The 22,963-nt window shown below is 36.1% G+C and overlaps 3 protein-coding genes across 3 annotated transcripts; all 3 read left to right on the forward strand.

The window, feature by feature from the left end:
* Window positions 1-638: 638 nt before the first annotated feature.
* On the forward strand, window positions 639-6,398 carry LOC108983980 (MLO-like protein 6). The gene is made up of 15 exons (XM_018955779.2): window positions 639-1,177; window positions 1,288-1,345; window positions 1,494-1,750; window positions 2,274-2,390; window positions 2,490-2,550; window positions 2,636-2,724; window positions 3,665-3,739; window positions 4,160-4,254; window positions 4,425-4,474; window positions 4,626-4,666; window positions 4,807-4,980; window positions 5,128-5,163; window positions 5,320-5,387; window positions 5,505-5,565; window positions 5,662-6,398. Exons 1-15 carry the CDS (start codon window positions 1,055-1,057, stop codon window positions 6,121-6,123), a joined length of 1,767 nt encoding a protein of 588 aa, XP_018811324.1. The 5' UTR covers window positions 639-1,054; the 3' UTR covers window positions 6,124-6,398.
* Window positions 6,399-10,726: 4,328 nt separating this feature from the next.
* Window positions 10,727-16,324, forward strand: LOC108983972 (exopolygalacturonase-like). The gene is made up of 6 exons (XM_018955772.2): window positions 10,727-10,858; window positions 10,990-11,277; window positions 11,408-11,923; window positions 12,032-12,230; window positions 15,872-15,899; window positions 16,078-16,324. Exons 1-6 carry the CDS (start codon window positions 10,727-10,729, stop codon window positions 16,322-16,324), a joined length of 1,410 nt encoding a protein of 469 aa, XP_018811317.2.
* A 458-nt stretch (window positions 16,325-16,782) lies between these two features.
* Window positions 16,783-17,526, forward strand: LOC108983973. The gene is made up of 2 exons (XM_018955773.2): window positions 16,783-17,007; window positions 17,191-17,526. Exons 1-2 carry the CDS (start codon window positions 16,783-16,785, stop codon window positions 17,524-17,526), a joined length of 561 nt encoding a protein of 186 aa, XP_018811318.2.
* The last annotated feature ends 5,437 nt before the right edge of the window (window positions 17,527-22,963 follow it).

The following is a 22,963-nucleotide window of genomic DNA, read 5'->3' on the forward strand; positions in this document are numbered from 1 at the left end:
ATCATGTACATGTAGACCAAAAAGTCCTAAAAATTAAAGAACGGGGCTACGAAAATTGATACTATGTTTGAATTGCTGAAAACGTCAAGAAACGTCTTATATTAATAATATTGGTACAAATATCGCTGAGTACGTTACCCCCACCCACAAGATTTAGTCAAGTTACTGCATGCTATATATATATATATATTATTATTCTCGTAAAAATTTTATAAAAATAAATTTATAAAATAATTTGAGATCTATTTTATAATAAAAAATATTTTTACAATATTTCGACGTATCATATCTACTTTTGTGAAATTATTTTTAGTTAACGCATTTCTTTTATATATATATATATATATATTGAATAGGGCCTTTAATTTGGAGTTTCAAATGTGAAACAGCAACTGATACTTTGTGGTCTGACTCAATTATTAACCTTTTGTCCAAGAAACGATAAGATTTTAAATTATAGTATTTGTTGGACTCCCCCACCGGAAAAAAAAAAAAAAAAAAAATTCGCAAATGAGGTTTTGACTTGTGGAGTCTCATCGACGGTGGAGATAAAAGTATTGATTTATGTTCCTGCAGGTTCCTTTTTTTTTTTTTTTGATGGCTTCCTGAAGGTTCCTAGAGACTCATTGAAGTCTGTATTTGAATATCTTGATCAAGTCAAGGACTCTCTCTCTCTCTCTCTCTCTCTCTCTCTCTCTCTCATTACGCGTCAAAAATGTCAACAGAATCCACTTGCCGCTTCTATTCTTCAGGTTCATATAATTATTTCCTAATATATATTTGGCCCAATCTCGATACCCTCAACTGTACATATATGTACTGCTCAAACCAATAATTCAGAACCTTTCGTGGGTTCTCGATCCAAATCACGATTCCTACTTTCTCATCTCCCAAAAACCATTCTAGTTCATCTTATACGTACATATATATATATATATATATATGTATGATGTATATATCGTTCTGCCCATGTTTTCTTGTCAAGTTCTTTCAAGCTAGCTAGGAATTTAATTTTGGTGATTTCCCAGATCAGAGGGAACTTTTGGTTGGGATCATGGCGGGGGCAAGTGGAGGAAGATCTTTGGAAGAAACTCCAACTTGGGCTGTTGCAGTGGTCTGTTTTATTTTGGTTTTAATATCCATAATCATCGAGCACATCATCCATCTTATAGCAAAGGTATTGTAAATCTCTCAAAGAAATTCTCAATTTGCGCTCACGATCAACTATATATATATATATATAGAGTTCTGAACTGAAATATTGGAAATTATTGCACCAATTTGCAGTGGTTGAAGAAGAAACATAAAAGGGCTTTATATGAGGCATTAGAAAAGATCAAATCAGGTACTACGAACGCCACGCACAGTTGATGATCTTTCCTTTTTAGACGATGATGATCTTAGACCTATGAAAGCAAGCTGTGAATACGAAGATTCGAATTATATATAAAAATCTTTCAATTTTTCTGCTTAATTACTTTTTGGTTTTGCAGAGCTTATGTTATTGGGATTTATATCCTTGCTTCTCACAGTCGGCCAAAGCCCTATATCTAACATATGCATATCGAAGTCACTCGGAGCAACGTGGCATCCATGCAGTAAGAAGAAAGAAGCCGATTTGAACAAGGAGGAGGACGAGGAAGAGGATTCTGAATCCCATCGACGGAAGCTACTGATGTTGTCGGATTCTGGTGGAAGTTTCCGACGAATTTTGGCGTCGGCGTCGAATTCAGATAAATGTGCAGAAAAGGTGGGAAACACTACTTATAATATTCCGTCATTCATTTCAGCGCCTTCTAGGCTGAAAGAAAGTAGAAGAGCCAATGCATGACTAATTCCATCCGTTTAGACTCTAATTTCTTCTTCGTTTGTTTTTTTGTGAATATTCATGTTGAAATATGTTTTCTAAAAAAACGGCAACTACTGTCTTAATTCTCACTGCACATGATTCGACATAAACAAATATCTATTATAATGATTTCAAAGCTTACGTACGTAGAAGATTTGATTTGAAAAACATAAAACAAAGCAAAATATAATTAGAAAAACGTTTGGAATTTGATGAAACCGTGTAGAATAATGGGAACGCTTGCTTTTACAAGACAAACTTACAACCTACGGAATCAAATGTTTCCACGCGTTTGCATGCGTAGAAGTTGGGACTTGTGTCTTCATTTGTCTTGGGAGCTGGAGGAGGAGGAGGAGTACTACTTTCTTTGATATTTAACGTCCATATTAATTAATTTGCCATATATGCTTATAATAATTTGCAGGATAAAGTCCCATTTGTATCCAAGGATGGTATCCATCAGCTACACATTTTTATCTTCGTGTTGGCTGTTTTCCATGTCCTCTACTGCGTCCTCACCCTAGCTTTGGGTAGAGCCAAGGTATTATATACACATACGATTCCTCCATTAACTCTCTCTCTCTCTCTCTCTGGCTCGACAAAGCACTGGGAAATATTAATAAGGGCTGTTTGTTTCCAGATGAGACGTTGGAAGCACTGGGAAACTGAAACAAGAACAGTTGAATACCAGTTCTCACACGGTTAGCCCAAATTTCAATGAAGAAATAGCTACTTTTTGTGCTTGTAAACACCATTTGGTATTAATGTTGTATATGCGACGTACAGATCCAGAACGATTCAGGTTTGCAAGGGACACTTCTTTTGGGAGAAGGCACTTGAGCTTCTGGACCAAAACGCCTGCGCTCATGTGGATAGTAAGGAACTCTTTCTCTCATGATCATGATCGATCTTCCATTAATGAACATTAACTATATGTATCCAATTAACCGGCACAATGAATTAATATTATTCAGCTATGCTCGCGTGATATTGTCCATTTTTCATTAAATGGTATTTAAGATGAAGGACAAGATTTTCAATGACGGAGTAAAGGACACGATCGAAGTTGATCACTCAATTAGGAATTGAAAAAATTCCACTATTTAATGCATAGGTCCCACTTGCTTGTGATCACTTCCTGTACGCATCATGTTATGATGAATTGCCGCTATCGCTAACGGTCTTTGTACGCAGTTGATTAGAAAGCGACGTGGGCTTCCCACCAATTGATTCCCCTCTTCGTATGCATTGCATGCATTTGACTTTTAGTTTGCCTTTTTTTTCTTTTTTTGGTAAAGCATTGATATTTGTTTTATCAAATTTATCTTTAAATTTTGAAAAAAATTATATATTTTTGATATATCTAAAATTTCCTTTTCTATAATTCTACATTGAATTAACTATTGAATTCATTAAATTAATAATATAATATTATTATTTTTATAATAATATTTTTATGTTTTTTTCATATTTTATAATTACATTAATCATATGTTAATTAATAATTTAATTTGATTCTTACATTATTATTACAAGACGGTTGGAGATTAAACGTGAATAAAAAAGATCGTTGGAAATTAAAAGTGAATAAAAAATAGATTTGATGGGTGAATAATAGCCCTTCAAATTTAAAGAAACATATCTATTTACTGTAACTCAAAATTTTCTATTTGTCTCTTTAGCTAATTTAATATAGTTTTTTTTGATGAAATTTATTATATTTTACATTTAATTAGAAACTAATATGAATGCTCTAATATATTCCTATCTTCAATTGACGAGTCTGTACGTCCTAATTGGCTATTTAAATTGCAGGTGTGTTTCTTCAGGCAGTTTGTTAGGTCGGTTCCTAAAGTTGATTACTTGACCTTGCGGCATGGATTTATCATGGTAATTAATTCCTAGCTGTCCAAATCTTGCTTGCAATTAAGCATTATCTATATTTGGTTATTTAATTGGGCCTGTGAAGGTCAAAGCTAGCTAGAGATCTCTCAAATTGTTGGGTTTGAATAGTAAAGTATTTTCAGATATTTTATAAATATTGAATATTAATAAAAAATAAATAAAAAATAAAAATAAAATAATAAATAATAGGAAGATATTATAAGAATACTTCTAAATTATCAAACTAAAAATAAGGAAAAAAAGTGTAATTATTTGAGGATTAGCTAGCAATTTGCAGTGCAATTCATTTTTCTTCTTTGTTCCTAGATAATACTTCGCCTAGCTATGATGTTTCGAGTAATGTTTTGGCTCAGCCCTATGATTGATTGATGATCAGGAAGATCATGACTTTTTAATGGTCTGCAGGCACATTTGGCACCTCAAAGTCATCAGAAGTTTGACTTCCAAAAATATATCAAAAGATCTCTGGAAGAGGATTTCAAGGTGGTTGTGGGAATCAGGTATGCTTTCTGACCCTTAATTTATTTATATAATATTATCTGAGAGATCGAGTCAATTATATCATATATCAGTCATTATCTGTTAAATCATGTACAGGTATATTATTAATCAATTAATTAATTATGGATGACTTATTTAATTATTTGGTTTTTTGGTTCTAAAATTTCAGCCCTCCCATCTGGTTCTTCGCGGTGATATTCTTACTATTCAACACTCACGGTAGGTAATTAAAGAACAATAAAAGTCCTAACTCCGATGTATTATTTTTAGAAAACTGTTACATATAAAAAAAAATTATATATAATTCTCATACTTATTTATACTGGTTTTTAATATAGTAGTTGATATTTATTTATTTTTAATATTGCAGGCTGGAAATCTTATATATGGCTACCCTTTATCCCATTGATTGTAAGCATAAATAAATAAATATATATATATATATATATAAATCCTTTTGATCACATGTCTGCTATAAATGTAACTAGCTAGCTAGCTGCATTAGCTTTTTTTTATTCAACATGAATACATAAAGCTGCTCCTGCATGCAGATCATCTTATTGGTGGGGACAAAGCTACAAGTGATCATAACCAAAATGGCATTGAGAATCCAAGAGAGAGGAGAGGTTGTGAAGGGGGTGCCTGTGGTTCAGCCAGGTGACCACCTCTTCTGGTTCAATCGCCCTCATCTCCTTCTTTACCTCATTAACTTTGTTCTCTTCCAGGTACTTATTCTAACTCATTTTCTATCTTTTCTTTTTTCTTTTATTAAAAACATAAAATCCACTATATTATCGTTTATTACTTATATTAATTACCTCGATCTTTTGTGACCTTTTTTTTTTTTTTTTAATCTTAATTTTCCATTGCAGAATGCTTTCCAGCTTGCATTCTTCGCATGGGCTTGGGTAAGCTGCTACCACACAAACACACACACACACGCCCTCCCTCGATCTATTGAGCACTGCAAATGTAACAGTTTTTAGCGTTTCAGTAGTACTGTACTATTATATATTTCCTTTATGCTGAGAAGCTCGATCCTGTTTTTATGTTTATTTCTTCAGTATGAATTCGGGTTGAAATCTTGTTTCCACGAGCATGTGGAGGATATCGTTATCAGAATCACAATGGGGTATGTCCCTAGCTAGATCTATCAATTAACTTCTCAGATTTCTAGCCTTGAATCAGTTTGATCGATCAAATATTGAAAGATTTACTGAATGTATGCATGGTTGCGCTTTGAGTACAGGGTCCTCGTACAAATTCTGTGCAGCTACGTCACTCTCCCACTCTATGCCCTTGTAACGCAGGTAAAAACTCCACCTAGCTTGTTCATAGATCTGACATTGAAAAATTGGGCAAAAATCATTAAGCTTGATTTTACTGTTTTCTTATGGAATGAGAAGATGGGTTCGACCATGAAACCAACGATCTTCAACGACAGAGTAGCAGCGGCACTACGCAATTGGCACCACACCGCAAGGAAGCATATAAAGCAGCAAAAGGGCTCGGTCACCCCCATGTCGAGCAGACCCACCACCCCATCCCACCATATGTCGCCGGTGCATCTCCTGCGCCATTACCGGAGCGAAATGGACAGCGTCCACACATCTCCAAGAAGATCCAACTTCGACATTGAAAAATATTGGGAAACCGATTCTCCCTCCCCGTCACACCGCCACAACCGGATAGCCGGCGAGGGTTCGTCCTCTTATCACCCCGGCCAACAACCCGACCAAATTAACGTCGAGTATGATAAGGATGTCAACGAAAGTAGTATTTCTTTTCCACAAACAGATCGCATGCAACATGAAATTAACCTCGACCCTCCTAAAGACTTCTCGTTTGATAAAAGAACAAGTATGTGAAGGAAATGATTATCAAGATCATGCCGTTTATATGTGGGAATTAATTTCCTACGTTTCATTGATTGGAAGAAGACGACGATAATGAAGGGATGGAACTTCCAACCATATATGTTGCCCCATGATCGATGGGTCTGAATGTATACAGAGATCGACGTTCTTTAATTATTTTGCTTGTACAGCTTGTTACGATTGAAGATTTTGGTAAACAAAGCTGTCAAAGTTTCTACAAATTAAAGACGTTCCAAAACCCAAGAGCATTGACTCAACTTGCAATATTTATTGGTACTCGATCGGAGGATAATGTTTTAAGATTTGTTTTATTCCCTAAATAATCTGTTATTCTCATCATATATATTAAACCAGTACTGAAAGTTATTGGTCTAGCTAGATAGGTTAAAGTTCGAAGCATCAAGTACTGAATAAAGCCTGTTGGTCCTTCTTTCACCACGTGAAAGTAAGGTTTTCTCTCTTGAAAACTTTCAGAGTTTTTTCTTCTCTTGGACTCTGGGACAGCCTCCATGGCCCAGCACCTTCGTCATGTCCTCATATAGGAACCAATCACTGTGCACACTTTAACAATCGGCAACAAGCAACAAATTTGCACCGCTGCCCTTCACGTCCAGGCCGAAGCAATAGACAAGCCACCTCAACGTGCACTCAAGCCTTCATCAGCCCTTCCTGCCGCCTCAACCTTGCATGGACCCTATTATTTTATGACTTATATGTTATAATTCGTACTAGCTAATCTTATGTAGTACTAGAGTCTAAATTATTATTTTATGACATATGTTATAATTATATAAGTACATCAAAATTAGAATGGACATGCATGGACCCTATTTTCTGCCATTAATTGAGAAGATCATGCAGTCAATTTTTATTGTCCTCTACTACCCTTTGGTGATTTCCCCTATTTGTGCTGGTGGTTTTGGGATCATAATTCACAGTTTCACTAATCAAATTATATTCCAAACACTTTCTTTAACTAATTCTTGGATAAGATTGTATAATGTACGTATTGTTAATAGGATTGTAATTATAATCTGTAGTGTCTTTTACAACCATATACTATTGAGGAAGTCCAACAAGCTTTAATCCAAATGCTACCCATGAAAGCACCCCGGATGGGATATCTCTAATGTTTTTTTCTAAAAGTATTCGCATATTATCGGGGATTTGGTGGCTAAGATAGTGTTGTCCTCTCTAACTAAAGGTACTATCCCCTTTGAGTTGAATGAAACTTTTAATGTTTTTATACCAAAGAAAAGTCGGCTTGAGAAAATTCAAGAATTTCAGCTTATCAGTTTATGCATTATTGTATATAAAATAATTGCTAAGATGATTGCAAATAGACTGATAATTATTTTACCACAAGTGATTTCTTCTAGTCAAAGTCTCTTTGTTCCTTGGAGGTTTATCACAAATAATATTCTTCTTACTTATGAGGCTTTCCACTCTATGAGAAGGAGGGGTAGACATGGGATAATGTCTATTAAGTTGTATATGAGTAAGGCTTACGATATGGTAGAGTGAAAGTTTCTTGAAAAAGTGTGGATTAAATTAGGTTCTGATAAAAAAAAAAAGGGTAGCTCTGATTTTGTCATGTATATCTTCGGTATCCTTCAAGATTTTAATTATTAGTGTGCCTACATCATCCTTTCTCCCTTTATGGAGATTGAGACAAGGTGACCTGTTATCACCCTATTTGTTTATTTTGTGTACAAAAGGTTTATCTGCTCTTATCCAAGATGATGAAAATAGGAGGATAACTAAGGGGGTAAAAGTTTGTAATGGGGTGCCAACAATTAGTCACTTGTTGTTTGCTAATGGTAGTTTATTGTTTTGTCAAGCTACTTTTGTTGAAAATTCTACTCTTAATAATTTGCTACAGATTTATGAAAATGCATCTGGACAACAACTAAATCTGGAAAAAATAGAGTTATTAATTAGTAGAAATGTTTGTTTGGATGAGTTTCAGGCTATCAAGGATATCTGGAATGTACACTCCATTCAAGCACATGATCGTTATTTGGACTTGCCATCTTTTGTTGGGCTTTCTGAATTTATAACTTTACAGGATTTGAAGTCTCATGTTTGGGATAAATTCCTAGGTTGGAAATAAAAACTATTATCACAAGCTAGTGGATTAATTTTAATTGAAGTTGTGGTCCAAGCTAGCTCTTCCTACATTCACTATGAGTTGCTTCCAATTGCCTAAGTCTTTTTGTAAGGATTTAGAGAGCATGTTTGCTAGATTTTGGTGGGGATGGCATGGATCTGAATGTAAAATACATTAGGTTAGTTAGGCTAAGATGTGTGCGTCTAAAATGCATGGAGGGTTGGGGTTCCATAATATAGAAAGGTTTAATCTTTCATTGCTTGCTAAACAAGGGTGAAGATTGTTGACTAATTCTGATTCCTTGTTGTATAAGGTTTTTAAAGCCAAGTATTTACCCCATACTTCATTTTTATAGTCAACTATTGGGTGTAATCCTTCCTATGTGTGGAGGAGTATATGTGAAGTGAAGGATATTCTTATCAAGGGATGTCCTTGGTGAATTGGGAATGACGATATCATTAATGTTTGGAAAGATCGATGGGTATCAACAAGGTTAGAATCTCTGGGGTCTCAACCTTCTCGGTTATTACCTTTGGAAGCGACTGTTAATATGTTGTTTAATCTTTCATCTTGATCTTGGAAGGAAGAATTGATTAAAAACATCTATCATATCCGTCGAGTAGATCCGATTCGTTTTCCCCCCTTTTGTGGTTGAAAAGATTATTCAAATTCCTTTGCATTCTTGGATTGTTGATAAGCTTGTTTGGGGTGGTAATAATAGTGGTAAGTATATTGTAAAATCAGGGTATTATTTTGCTTTGGTGTTGTTTAAAAATTCTGACCAATCTGAAAGTTCACAGTTAGGAAGGAAGTCTGGGTATTGGAGGAAGTTATGGAATTTGTTTCTATCTAACCAAGTTAAGAATTTTTCTTGGAGAGCTAGTAACAATAGCCTTCCAATAGAAATGAATTTATTGAAAAGGGGTGTTGTATCTGATGCTTAATTTGTGTTGTATCTAGCAAGAAGATCAAATTCATGCTCTGTGGTTGTGCCTAATTCACTATTTGTCAGATCTAGGCTTCAGTTCTGTTTTTTTTTTTGGTAGGAAGGAAAGATGGGTCTTTAATGTGGATGACATAGAAGCTTTAGCTGCTTTTGCGAGGTTTGCAGATGACTTAACAATTAGGATTTTCTGGTTTAATATTGGAAGGTGATTCTTTGATTGTTATTGAAACTATAAAGTCTCATGAACCTAATTTTACTACGTACTCGGGCTTTTGATAATGGAAATTCAGTACTGTCTCCTAATATGTTTTTAGGATTATCATGAGGTTGTTCATGTGGGAAGACAGGTTAATGAACAGCACATTTATTAGCTCAATCTGCAAAATGGATTGAAGATATATATGGCACAATGGTGGCAGTACTCCTATCCTGACTTTATTTTAAATAGGGTGATTTTCGATGTTGAATAGTAATTGTTTATTTGTATTTGTATTAAGAGATCGAAATTGTATGTTAATGTAAGTTTTCTTATGTTCTTGAACTTTGAATGAAATCAGAAGTTTGTACAAAAACAAATTAAGGATTAATGGACAAAAAGCTAATCAACAAATTAAAAATGATTGATCATGATCCAGATCATGACGGCCTCTATTTTTAGATTTTAAAATTGTTTTTAGGTTTAAACGAATCAAAACGAAAACATTTTTTAGGAGAATGAATATATAAGGTCATGATCATATATCACGTGATTCAACTATATAAATTATTTGCCTAAAATTAAAATTATACATTTATAGATTTACGGAAATAATTAATTAATGTACAAGAAATGCATGCCGTGCTAATTAATTAATTTCCAAAATGTATTTCATCAGTTCATCAGATCAATAACTCTCCATTAATCAAAAGCCACATTAATTTAGGCTCTGTTATAATATATATACATATATAACCACGAAAACTATATATTGGCTATATATAGAACCAACAGTAATAATTGCTCTTAGTTTGTTGTTAATTTATTTTGGGGCAAGAACAATCCCAACCTCCAAAGCAAGTAATGACCCCTCATCGCATACTCAAGAACAACGGTCCACTCCATTTTTAACTCATGTGAGGTTCAATCTAGATACAGTCATGTGATGTGCAAGTCTCGGGTATTTTTTTTAAGAAAGAGTGAAGTTTACTATTAAAAAATTAATTTTTTTCATATGGATTCTATATTTATTCACTTTTTTTAAAAGGAGTGTGTGGCGCTTGTGCATTATATCACTGCAAATATCATTTCTCATATATTAATGATTGATCAACAGACTTGAATTAGGTGAAACCGTGTTCACGCTAATTTGGAGTATTAGATATTGCATAATTACCATAATTAGCAAGTAATTGTTTCGAGTTTTAATGGTGCTTAGCTTCTCTACTCCACTATATATATATCCCCAACCTACCCACACTTAAAATCATGTCATACAAATTACTCAATACTGATCATCTTGCATACAAATTACAACCTCAGACGATTCAAGAATTTCAATATGGGTTTGAAATTGAATATTGCAACCCTATCAGTACTTCTGTTTTTCCTAACATCGACTGCCAATGCCAAACCGGCCGTCTTTAATATTGTGAAGAAGTATGGAGGAAAGGCTAATGAGGATATCACCCTGGTATGCACTAATGCATTCCCAACCAACTTATACAATACTTTGAGATTTAAAAAGAAAAAAGTATATGTTTTCTGCTAATTGCTTCCTGTGCTAATTAAACTCAGTTTCATGATTAATCATTTTGCATGTAGCCTTTGACAAATGCTTGGAACGATGCATGTGCAACGCCGGGTCAGAGTACAGTTGTGGTACCAGCTGGGACGTATAGGTTGGGCCCGGTGCAATTAAATGGTCCATGCAAGGGTCCCATTGAGCTTAAAGTTCGAGGCATCTTAGAGGCTCCAGGAGACCTTAGTTTTTTCAAATGGGGTAGTTGGGTCAGTTTTGAACGTGTAGACCAGTTAACTTTGTCAGGCAATGGAACTTTTGATGGCCAAGGAAAATCTGTTTGGGGCAAATACAGTGGTGCCCTCCCAATTGTAAGTTCATGACTTCTATCTTTAATTAATTTTTGCCTAAATTTTCCATTCCATCCTTATAAGTCCTACCCTTAAAGCAATGTTTACACTTCAACCTTGTGGAGCTTAATAATGTTTTAAAAATGAACAGAACATAAGGTTCGACTTCATCACCAATTCAATGATTCGGGGCATAACATCGTTGGATAGCAAACAGTTCCACTTGCATATTTTTGCATGCAAAAATGTTACCCTATTCCATTTAAATATCAGAGCACCTGGAGATAGCCCTAATACTGATGGAATCCACATGGGGCGATCAACTGGAATTAATATAATTGATTCGAAGATCGGAACCGGTGATGATTGTATTTCTCTCGGTGATGGAAATCGGGATATACTTATCCAAAAAGTTGCCTGTGGACCTGGCCATGGAATTAGCATAGGAAGTCTAGGTAAGTACGAGAATGAAGAACCTGTGATCGGGGTCAAAGTTCTTGATTGCAACCTAAGAAATACGATGAATGGTGTAAGAATCAAAACATGGCCTGCTTCGTTTCCTGGCATTGTCTCTAATATGCATTTTGAGAACATCTACATGAAAAATGTTAGCAATCCTGTCATCATAGATCAGGTGTACTGCCCATGGAATCAATGCAAAGCACAGGTGATTACATCACAAAGTACTAGTTTCATACTATTATCTTCGATCATATTCAAAATTTAAGAAATATTACCCATATCATAAGTATTTTGTTGTGTTTCTTGGTTGTAGATTCCCTCAAAGATTAAGATCAGCGGGGTTAGCTTCAAAAACATACGAGGCACCTCTCAAACTAAGGAGGCCGTCAAACTTTTATGCAGCAATGAAATACCATGTGAGAATGTGGAGATTAGTGACATAGACCTCGCATACCAGGGAAGCGACGGCCCTGCAACATCCCAATGTACTAATGCCAATCCCACCATTTCGGGCAAACAAAATCCTCCTGCATGTACTTTGAAATAATTTGCTAATTAAGTTTGACGAGTTAGATAATATTTGTATTTCTAATATAAGTGAATTGCTTGTGTTTGTATGGACACCGTAAGTACTCTTGGAAAAAATGTTTTTGATTCATAAACAGAACAAGTACTGTGATATTGTGTTAAATTTCATATACATGAATATACATTTGTTGCAGAGCTTTGCTACATACAGTCCTATTAACAATACCGTACATTATACAATCTTATCCGAGAATTAGTTGAAGAAAGTGTTTGGATTATAATGTGACTAGTGAAACTGCGAATTATGATCCCAAAACCACCAGCAGAAACTGGGGAAATCACCAAAAGATAGTAGAGGAAAGTTAAAAATGTCTGCATGATCTTCTCAATTAATGACATAAAATAGGGTCCCTGCATGCCCATTCTAATTTTGATGTACTTAATTATTTTTAATATATAGCTAGCTTGTGTGTCATAAAAAATCAGTTTTCTTATTTTACTTACCATTTGGCAATATGAAAAATGCATGACATTCCCTGGAAAGAAAACTTTTTTAATTGCAAATTCTTATTTACCATAAAAACCGTTAATTAATTATATAAATTTTCTAGGACGGCATATATGATACTTTTTAATTTACCACAACAAGCTGTTTGTATAGGTAGATTTTTCATCTTTTAAAAATGATAATTAATATACTTAAATAATATTTATTTTTAAAATATTTGAATGTCTTTCAATAAATTTCTATTATTAAATTTATTTTGATTGTCTACGTCACAGCTTGGACCAATCTTATGAGCATTCAAACAGTTTATAAATTCGTTCGAATGTAAAAATACTATTCGGACTAGATAGCAAACGTCTCCTCCAGATTTGTTTATAACTTCACACCAAAAACATTGTTCAAATGATTGTCTCTATATTTGAATAGAAAATTTCGTACCATCGATCGGTCTCAAACTTTGTTCGAACTAAAATAGTACGTTCGAACGATTTCTACCCCTCCCCTGCCACAATTGTGTACAATTTCTCGCCACAAATATTGTTGGAACAGTTATGTCAACATTTGAATGTGAAATTCCATACCGTTTGAATGACTTGGGATCGTTTGAACGGTTTTCTTTTTTGAGATGCTATATTTCATCCCAAAAACTCTAGTTCAAATAGATATTTATCTGTTTGAATGTGTAAAAAATCATTTTCCATGTTTTGGGACAAAATTTAATTTTCATCTCAAATAACTACTTTTTAAATTGCATCCCTAAAAGATTTCGCTACTAAAAATCAAATTTCTTGTAGTGCAAGTTTATACAATTTTTACAAACTTTTTAATAAAATAAATGTATTTGATTTTTTTAAAATCATGACAGCTAGAAAGAAACGAATTTAGAAAAAGACAAAATACACTTTTTTTAAAAAAAAAACAATATTACCATTATATGATGGGATAGATTTTAAAAATATTACTTTTAACCCTTTAAGGGAGGACTAAGCCACACATGGGATATGACCTATTATCTAAAAGGACTAGTCAATAATATAATTTGAATCTCGTTGAATCCATTATAAAGAGTAAAAAATTCTAAAATAATATAAACAAATTATCGACATTTTTTAGTTTCATCTCTAGCAAGACCTTATCAACGTCGGAGGTGGTGTTGGAAGTAGGTTTTATTAGTAGACCTTAGTTTTGAAGTCACAACAGCGGGTCAATGAGTGTGATGGATGGTATTGAGGATAAGTGGAGGCAAATTCGGTTGACTGAGGAAGATGATGTTATCTTAGAGGTTCCCTTTAGTAACATGGAGGAGGTTTAGAGGAAGGGAGAAAGGAGTCTGATTGGGAAGGTATGCACAGAGCGTGAGACAGGTAAGAAAGCTGTAGCAAACACAATGGCAAGGATCTGGAGAATCAGTAAACGTGCAGTGTTCCAGGAAGTTGAGAAAAATGTTTTTGTGATTACTTGTGTGACACATGTTGATAAACAGAGAAGGCTTGAAGGCAAACCTTGGTTGTTTGATAATGCTTTGTTCTTATTATTGCATTACGATGGGGTTTTGCAACCAAGGAAGACTCCCTTCGATCACGAAACATTTTGGATGCAAATTCACAATTGGCCATTAGGTTACATGACGAAGGAATTTAGACAAAAAATAGGAAGTTTTGTGGGTTGTGTCCTGGGGGTGGATGTGGAGGACGACGAGATAGGCTGGGGAAAGTTTCTACGAGTCAAGGTGGAGATACCTCTGTGCAAAGCCATTGCCAGAGGCATATTTCTCAATGTTCAGGGATAGAAGGTGTGGGTTTACTTTAAATATGAGAAGCTGCCCAAAATTTGTTTCAGTTGTGGATGGCTAGTGCATGGGGAGAAAGGATGTACGTTCAATAAGGGAGACCTAGGTGATGTGAAGAATAATAATATGCATTTTGGTTCATGGCTTCATGCTGAGGGCTACACTAGACGATAGTCTTCTCCCTCCAATTTTGAAATGGAGAACAGAGGTAAGGGGGAGTGGAAAAAGGCTTCTGGGAGTAGGAAAGAGGAAGGAGAGGCAAAGGATCTGTCGGGAGCACTGCTCAGGGGTGGTTGTCGAGAGAATCTGACCAGGAGCATAATATGAAAAATACCTGTGGTTCAAGTGTAGGCAAGGCCATGAATCAAGGAGTAGATATGGCGGCTGCAGATGTGAGGTTGAATGACATGGATTTAGAGGGAGTAATTGGTGGGATTTCTACAGATGCTAATCGTGCTGAAATCACGAGAAGGATCTCGCGGGGACTGATGGTTTCTGAGCCAAGTCAGGTTGATTGCTACATGAAGGAGGGGGAAAATGGAAGGGAAAGAATCGTGTTTTGAAGGGCTTTAATGGTCCCAGGAGTGGGGATGGGCTTAATCGGGAACAAAGGGCCATTATTGGGCTTGGAGTTGTTGCTAATGAGCCCATTGTTGAACCAATGACTATTCCTCAAACTGTGGAGGAAAGATGGAAAAGGAAGCTTCCAGCATCATCCCAGAGACCCATACAGCAGAGAGGATGTGATGGGTGGAGGCGTTGAGCCCGTGACCAAGGTGGTGCTTCTCTTGCCACTAGACTCTCCAGTGGCAATAAGAAGAGTGTGGAGGGTAGTGGTGCAATGACTGTTTCACCAAGGATAGTTAAGAAGGGTCTAAATGGTGATCAGTGGAGGCATGAAGATTTGTCTTTGGACTTGGCAGAGGCTGCTTGCCAGCCCTGCCATGCATTATGAAAATCATGAGTTGGAACTGTTGGGAACTTGGGAACCCCCGAATAGTTCAAAACCTTTGCTTGTTAGTGAAGGAAAAAGTGCCCGTTGTGGTCTTTTTAATGAAGACCAAACTATCTTATAATCGTGCTTAGGCAGTTGCTAGAAGGTTCAAATTTGAGGGTTGCATAGTGGTGGAGGCTATAGGAAAGAGTGGGGGTTTAATGCTAATGTGGAAACAACAGGATCAAATAGAGTTGGTCAATTATTCTGAGTGACACATTAATTTCTTGGTGAATAATGACGAGGGCTTGTTCAAGTGGCTTTTGACCTATTTTTATAGTCAACCCGATGCTAGTTTAAGGAGTGTGGCTTGGAGATTACTATCATCCTTCAGGCTCGATGAGGGGGATGGGGTGTGATAGGTGATTTTAATGAAATATTGACTAATGATGAGAAGGTGGGTGGGAAACAAAGTAGTGAGAAACTAATGAGAATGTTCAGAAAAGTGATTAAGGAGGGAAGTCTATCTGATTTAGGATGGAAATGAGAGAAGTTTACATGGTGTAACCGACATGAGGATGATTCTTTCATCAATGAGAGGTTAGATAGAGTTGTGGCAAACACTTCTTGGAGAGCTAACTGTACTGAGTACAGTGTGGAAACACTGCTTGCTCTTTGCTCAGATCATGGCCCTTTTTTGTTGGTCTGTTTGCAAGAGAAAATATCAAGCAGGAGAAACAAGGCCCACTCCAACTATGAGGCAAATTGGATTAAGGAGGAAGGATGCAATGACCTAGTTGCAGCAGAATGGCAAATAGGGGTTGTGAGGGAAAATTGGATGGAATGAGAGTGCAAGGAAAATTGGAGGGTTGCAGGAGGGACCTTCAACAATGGAGCATAAATTTTGCTAAGGAAAGAACTGCTGTAATCAGGGAGAAAGTACAGATATAGAGTAAATTGCAAAGAAAAGAGGGGCCTGAGAGTATGAAAAATTAGAAAAGGCTACAAAATGAACTTGGTTTCTTGCTAGAATAAGAGGATATTAGATGGAAGCAACGAGCTAAGAAGCACTGGCTAGAAGGAGAGGACAGAAACACTAAGTTTTACCATGCATGTGTGAACCAAAGAAGGAAGAAGAACTTAATAAAAAAGGTAGTTGATAATGAAGGCAAGGAGTTGACTGAGAAGAATGACAATGCACTTGGATTATGGAATCGTTACTCAAAAGTTTTTGAGTCTTCATAGCCAGCACCAAGGTGCATTGAGTCATGTTTGCAAGGGGTAGAAGAAAGGATAACAGATGAGATGAGTGGAAATTTGGACAGAATGTTCACTAGTGAGGAAGTAGCAGCAGCACTCAAGCAAATGTCCCCCTTTAAGTCACCAAGGCCTAATGGCTTTGGTACAGGGTTCTATCAAGATCACTGGGAGATAATGGGCAATGAAGTTTCACAGGCAGTGCTAGACTTTCTAAAGAATGGACATATGCCAAGGGACCTGAATCACACACACATAGCTATGATTCCAAAGGTAAATTCACTAGTTTATGTGCATGATTATCGACCTATCAGTTTATGCAATGTCTTCTACAAATTGATTTCAAAATTTATGGCAAATAGAATGAAGTATGTCTTATCTAAGGTCATTTCATGGAATTAAAGCGCCTTTATTCCTGACAAACTGATCACTGACAACATAATGGTTGCCTATGAGTTGCTTCACACTATGCAATCTAGACAGAAGGGAAGGGAGGGCAGTATGGCAATCAAGTTGGAAATGTCTAATGCATATGATAGGGTCAAATGGGACTATTTAGAGGCTATGTTGATTAAGCTTGGCTTTGGTCAAAATTGGACAAGGTTGGTGATGGAGTGTGTTAGATCAGTAACTTACTCAGTTTTGACTAATGGAGTTCCAGGTGAGACCATATCCCCCTTAAGAGGTTTGAGACAAGGTGACCCCTTGTCATCATACCTGTTTTTGATTTGTGCAGAGGGTCTTAGCTCTTTGCTACAAAAAGCTGAATCTAGTGGGGCAATTAAGGGGTAGTAGTGTCGAGGGGAGGGATAAGGATCAACCATTTACTCTTTACTGATGATTGCGTCATTTTTTGCAGAGCAAAACAAGTTGAATGGTGCTTTGTTAACAATTTGTTGGCTCAATATGAAAGGCCTCAGGCCAGACCTTAAACAAGCAGAAAACCAACATTTTGTTCAGTTCAAATACTAAGGTTAAAACAAGGAATTTCATTCTTCAATAGGTTGAAGGGTTGATGTGCAACAACTATAACAAGCACCTGGGGCTGCCAACTATTGTAGGAAGGTCGAAGTATACCTCTTTCAGAAGTTTGAAGGAGAGAATTTGGAAAAGGATAAACAGCTGAAAAACTACCTTCTTATCTACTGCTGGAAAATACATTCTTATAATAAGTGTTCTGCAGGCTATACCTGCTTTTACTATGAGTGTCTTTAAACTCGTTGGGATCTTAATTCATGAGATTGAAGCTATGCACTCTAAATTCTGGTGGAGTCACAAGAGACTTGAGGGAGGAATCCATTGGAGAAGTTGGAAGAAACTTAGAATGGTCAAAGGCAAGGGAGGCTTGGGCTTCAGGGATCTTAACAGTTTTAATAGAGCCTTACTTGCAAAACAAGGATGGAAACTCTTCAAGGAGCCTTCCTCTCTGGTTGCTTGTATTTTTAAGGAAAAATAATTTCAGAGATGTGGGCTATTGGAGGCTAAGCTGGGGTCTTGTCCTTTTTTTATCTAGAGGAGCTTATGATCAAGCCTGGATTTGGTGAGGGGTGGTGCTGTGTGGAGGGTTGGGAATGGGAAAAGCACAAGTATTTGGAAGGACAAGTGGCTGCCAAGGCCAACAACCTATCAGATTCAGTCACCAGTAAACACCACAAAGCCTGAAGCAAGAGTAGCTGTTTTAATTGATGAAGATAAGAGATGTTGGAGACGTGAGATGGTTGAAGTCATTTTCACTAAGGAAGAAGCAAAAAATAATATGTGCTATCCCAATTAACACTAGGGGAGCAAGTGACAGGTTAATTTGGATGGAGTCATCTAGGGATCTCTTCACTGTAAAGAGTGCCTATTTTGAGGTTTTTATGAAAAAAAGACAGAAGCTAGGCGAGTCTTCAAATGGTGCAAAGGATGAGGATCAATGGAAGAACTTATTGCAGATGGGGGTTCCAAGGAAAACAAAACAACTGATATGGAAAGCTCTAAACAACATCCTACCAACAAAAGATAACATGTTCAAGAAGCAAGTCATTGACAACCACTTATGCCGAATCTGTAAAAGGGAGGAAGAGTCTGTGGTACCTGTTTTGTGGACATGTTCTGCATCAGCTGATGTGTTGGGTGGGGAGGCAAGTCCTATAAAGAAATGGTAGAGAAATTATACTGATTTTTAGTTGTTATGGGCTGATTTGTACTAAAGGCTGGATAATGAAAACTTGGAGCTTATCTCAGTTATTTTTCATCAAATTTGGTGTAGAAGGAATGCCACTGTTTTTGAAAACAAGTTTAAAAGTCCTATTGCAATCTTAGACCTAGCTATGGCTGAGCTGAGCACCTTTAAACAGGTGCACCATAAGGTACCCTGCATAGCACAGAGGGATCAATCAAGGGCTGGAGGTCAAAAGTGGAAACCACCAACTTGGCCTTATTCAAAGTCAATTTTGATGCTACTTTTGACAGAATGAAGGAAATGATGGGTATGAGAATCGTCATCAAAGATTGTGAATGGGACTTTCTGGCTTCTTTGTTGGCTTCAAAGGAATGTGTAAATTCAATTTTCTTAGTAGAAAGCAATGCTCTTCTAAGAGCCATGGAACTGTGCCAGGACTTGGGCTTCACTCTGGTGGAGTTTGAAGGTGATGCAAAGGCTGTTGTTGATGTTGTTAAGTCAAATGTAGATGACAATTCTTGGCTGGGGCAAGTAACTGAGGACATTAAACAAATGATGAGCAGATTCTCTTCATGGCAGCTTTCTTTTGCTCATAGAATGAGCAACAATGTTGCTCATGAAGTTGCTAAGTTGACTTTAAGGTTTGATAGTGAAAGGGTGTGGTTAGAAGAGGGTCCTCTTGAGTGTTTGTCTATTGTTTTGGAAGACAAATTATGTATTGACTAATGTTTTATGACCTGAAAGTTTCTTTTCAAAAAGAGTAAGAACTTCTAATTTTCAAGCAATGTGTGATATCGTACACCACTTATCTTTATTATTCAGTATGAGATATTGCACATTACTAATAAGGAGAGATAAATAATTTTTTTATTTTATTTCTTTAATGAGGAAGAATCCCATACTCATATATTAAAGTTTTTGAAATATGACTGTTAAAGCCAAACAGTTGAAAACACGAGTCTTAAAAAATATGATTGTTAATAATAAAGTTTCTAACATATGAGTTAAAACATAACAAAGAAAGAATAAAGGAATAGAATAGAGAAAGAATAAATAGCATAATTTGGAGCTATTAAGAGTGTGAATGCTCTTCGAACATGCACTTAGTTAGAGTTTAGCCATTTTCTTAGATATAGTTAAGCATGTAATTAGAGCATCAACATTGGGCTCTCTATAAGTTCTGCTAAAATTTAGCGAACAAGCTATACCATTTCTCTTTTTTAACTGCTTACATTCTCAATCTTTCATACATCTCATTCTATATTTTTTCTTTATTTTATTAAAATAATATTTCTTTCTTTTTTCTTTATTTTTTTCGACTCATATTTTATAATTAAAAGAAAAGTGCTATTATCATCTAATATGATATTATATGATTAGAAAAATTTAATTTTTTTTTTAAATAAATAAAAAAAAAATTTACAACAGCCAGTTGACCATTAGGGCCCCACCGTTCTCTACAACCTGACAATAAGGATTCAATTCCTTGGGATGCATGCCTTCTTTGCCAGCAAAGAAGTAAACAAATAATGTTATCATGTTCATCATGTTCATGCAAACAGAATATGCATGTATAAAACTGGCAAAAGGGGAGGTGGTGGGGAATATTAGATGGATTCAACCTTCAATTCTTCTTCTTGTAATTTTTCTCATCCGTAGCCTTGCGTTTAGCCTTATCGAGATTATCCTCATCCTTGGCCTTGTGTCCATCTTTGTCATGTTGGGCTCTGGCTTGTTGTAGTGTGAGTGGACTCTGTTTCATGAATTAAAAATTCATATGCTGATATATGATGTTGAAACGTCAGAATATATACAAGGCAAAAGCTCAAATACAGTTACAGGAATAAAAACAATTCAAAGATCGAGAGTGTTATGATCACGGGAGTAGAGGCCACGTCACGAGTTCAAGTCATGAAAGGTACGACTTATAAGATGAATTAAAATGTCTTGATGCTATATACAGGTATGGTATTAAATCATTGAATATTAATAGATGAGTGCAGCCGTCAAAAGGAAAATACCTACCACTGGTTCACTATCGATAGAGTGGGCCGCCATGAACATTGAATTCAAATTGTAATGGAATGTTATGATTTTGGGGATCAAAATGTAATGGAAAATGACCCCGTTTGGATTTAGAAAGTATTTCATCTCATCTCATCATTATAACTTTCTCAAATTCTCACACTAAATATAATAAACAGTTTAACTTTTTCAAATTTCAATTCAACTTTTTCAAATTACAAACAATAATAATATTAAAAAATAATATTCTAACAATTTTTTTTTTTCACTTTCATCTTTCATTTGAAACTATCTCATCTCATCTCTGAATCCAAATCAGCCATAAAAGAGAGACCAAACAAAGAAGACTGTGGAATCCTGGCATTGAATAACGCTAATCTGTTCTAGTCTGATGTGAATTCCAAAATAACTTGTATTTATCTCATTCTTAAAATATATGTATCAATAAAACTTTGTGTAATCATAAATATAAATACAGAGAGCAGTAATACTCATTGCCTATACTCCAAATATCGTGTACTCTTTCAAGTGACTCCCTAGCTCACCCAAGTCAATTTGTTCATCCAATATTGATCATTTCTCTTAATTTTGATTTTCATCACAAATTTCCTCATGCAATTACCTCCTTATTTTTTGTTCATTACATGACTTTTGTTTGTTTAGTATTTTAGGACAAACTGATTCTTATTCTACTACAGCTTATTGCATGAGGAGAATTATAAAGATATGAGCTAGCTAGTACTATATGATTCATTATTTGAGCCTTTTGTTAATCTTTTCCAAGATCAGTGCCTGTTCCTTTCTTTACTTATTTGTACTTCCCTTTAAAGACTGGTCTAGATTCTGCTTAGTGAGGATGACAATCTATTAATTTCTTGCTCGCCAATCATGTTTCTTCACATGCCTACAACATAATGATGATCCAGCCTATATATATATATATGTTATTGCTCCCTTTTCTTCTTCCATTGAAAATTCATTTCTTTTAGTACGTATATTGGGGAAATCAACACAGCGGAAGGGATAAAAGCGGTAATAAAAGAGTACACTCATGCACTCAGTGACACCAAAAATTTAATGTGGTTCGGCAACTGCCTACATCCACAGAAAAGAGCTTCACTAATAAATAGTGGCACACAAGAAAATATTACAGAGGAGGAGGATCACACTCTACTCAACTCAACTCTCTTCTTTTCTCTCAGAGCTCTCTCTTGGCTCTCTCTCTTTTCTTTTCTCTTTGGGTGTATATCTCTCGCCAGAAGCCTCTTCAATTTATAGATGCATTGCTTCACGTATGAATGCATTTATTGTTGCATTCAATAGGTAGTTGGGCGTTGAGGGTTGAGGGTTGAGCAGCAAGCAGCCATTGTGGACTGCTTGCTTGGGCAGGGATTTCAACAATTCTCCCCCTCCATGCCCATTTACCTATATGCTATCCATCCCAGCTATGTCTCTGCATAGCTCAAGCTTCTCACTTGTAACCACCTTTGTCAGAATGTCCGTTGGATTCTCTTTCGTATGGATCTTCACAAGCTTCAACAGCTGTTGTTCCATCGCTTCGCGTATCCAATGATAGCGGATATCAATATGCTTGGTGCGGGAGTGGTACATTGAATTCTTGCTCAAGTCTAGAGCACTTTGACTATCACAATGTACCTTGTAGTCTTCTTGACTAACTCCTAGTTCTTGGAGAAAACGCTTCATCCACAACATCTCTTTCCCAGCTTCCGCTGCGGCAATGTACTCTGCCTCTGTTGTGGATAAAGCAACACACTTTTGCAACTTGGACTGCCAAGAGACAGCTCCTCCTGCAAAGGTGAAGAGAAATCCTGAAGTAGATTTCCTGCTATCCAGATCTCCTGCCATATCTGAATCTGTATAGCCTTCCAAAACTGGTTTAGCTCCCCCAAAACACAAGCACATTTTCGATGTACCTTTCAGGTACCTGAGAATCCACTTGACTGCTTCCCAATGATCCTTTCCTGGATTTGAAAGGAATCTGCTCACCATGCCTACAGCATGAGCAATATCTGGTCTGGT

This window comes from Juglans regia, chromosome 5 (genome assembly GCF_001411555.2).
Source record: "Juglans regia cultivar Chandler chromosome 5, Walnut 2.0, whole genome shotgun sequence".
Lineage (NCBI taxonomy): Eukaryota > Viridiplantae > Streptophyta > Magnoliopsida > Fagales > Juglandaceae > Juglans > Juglans regia.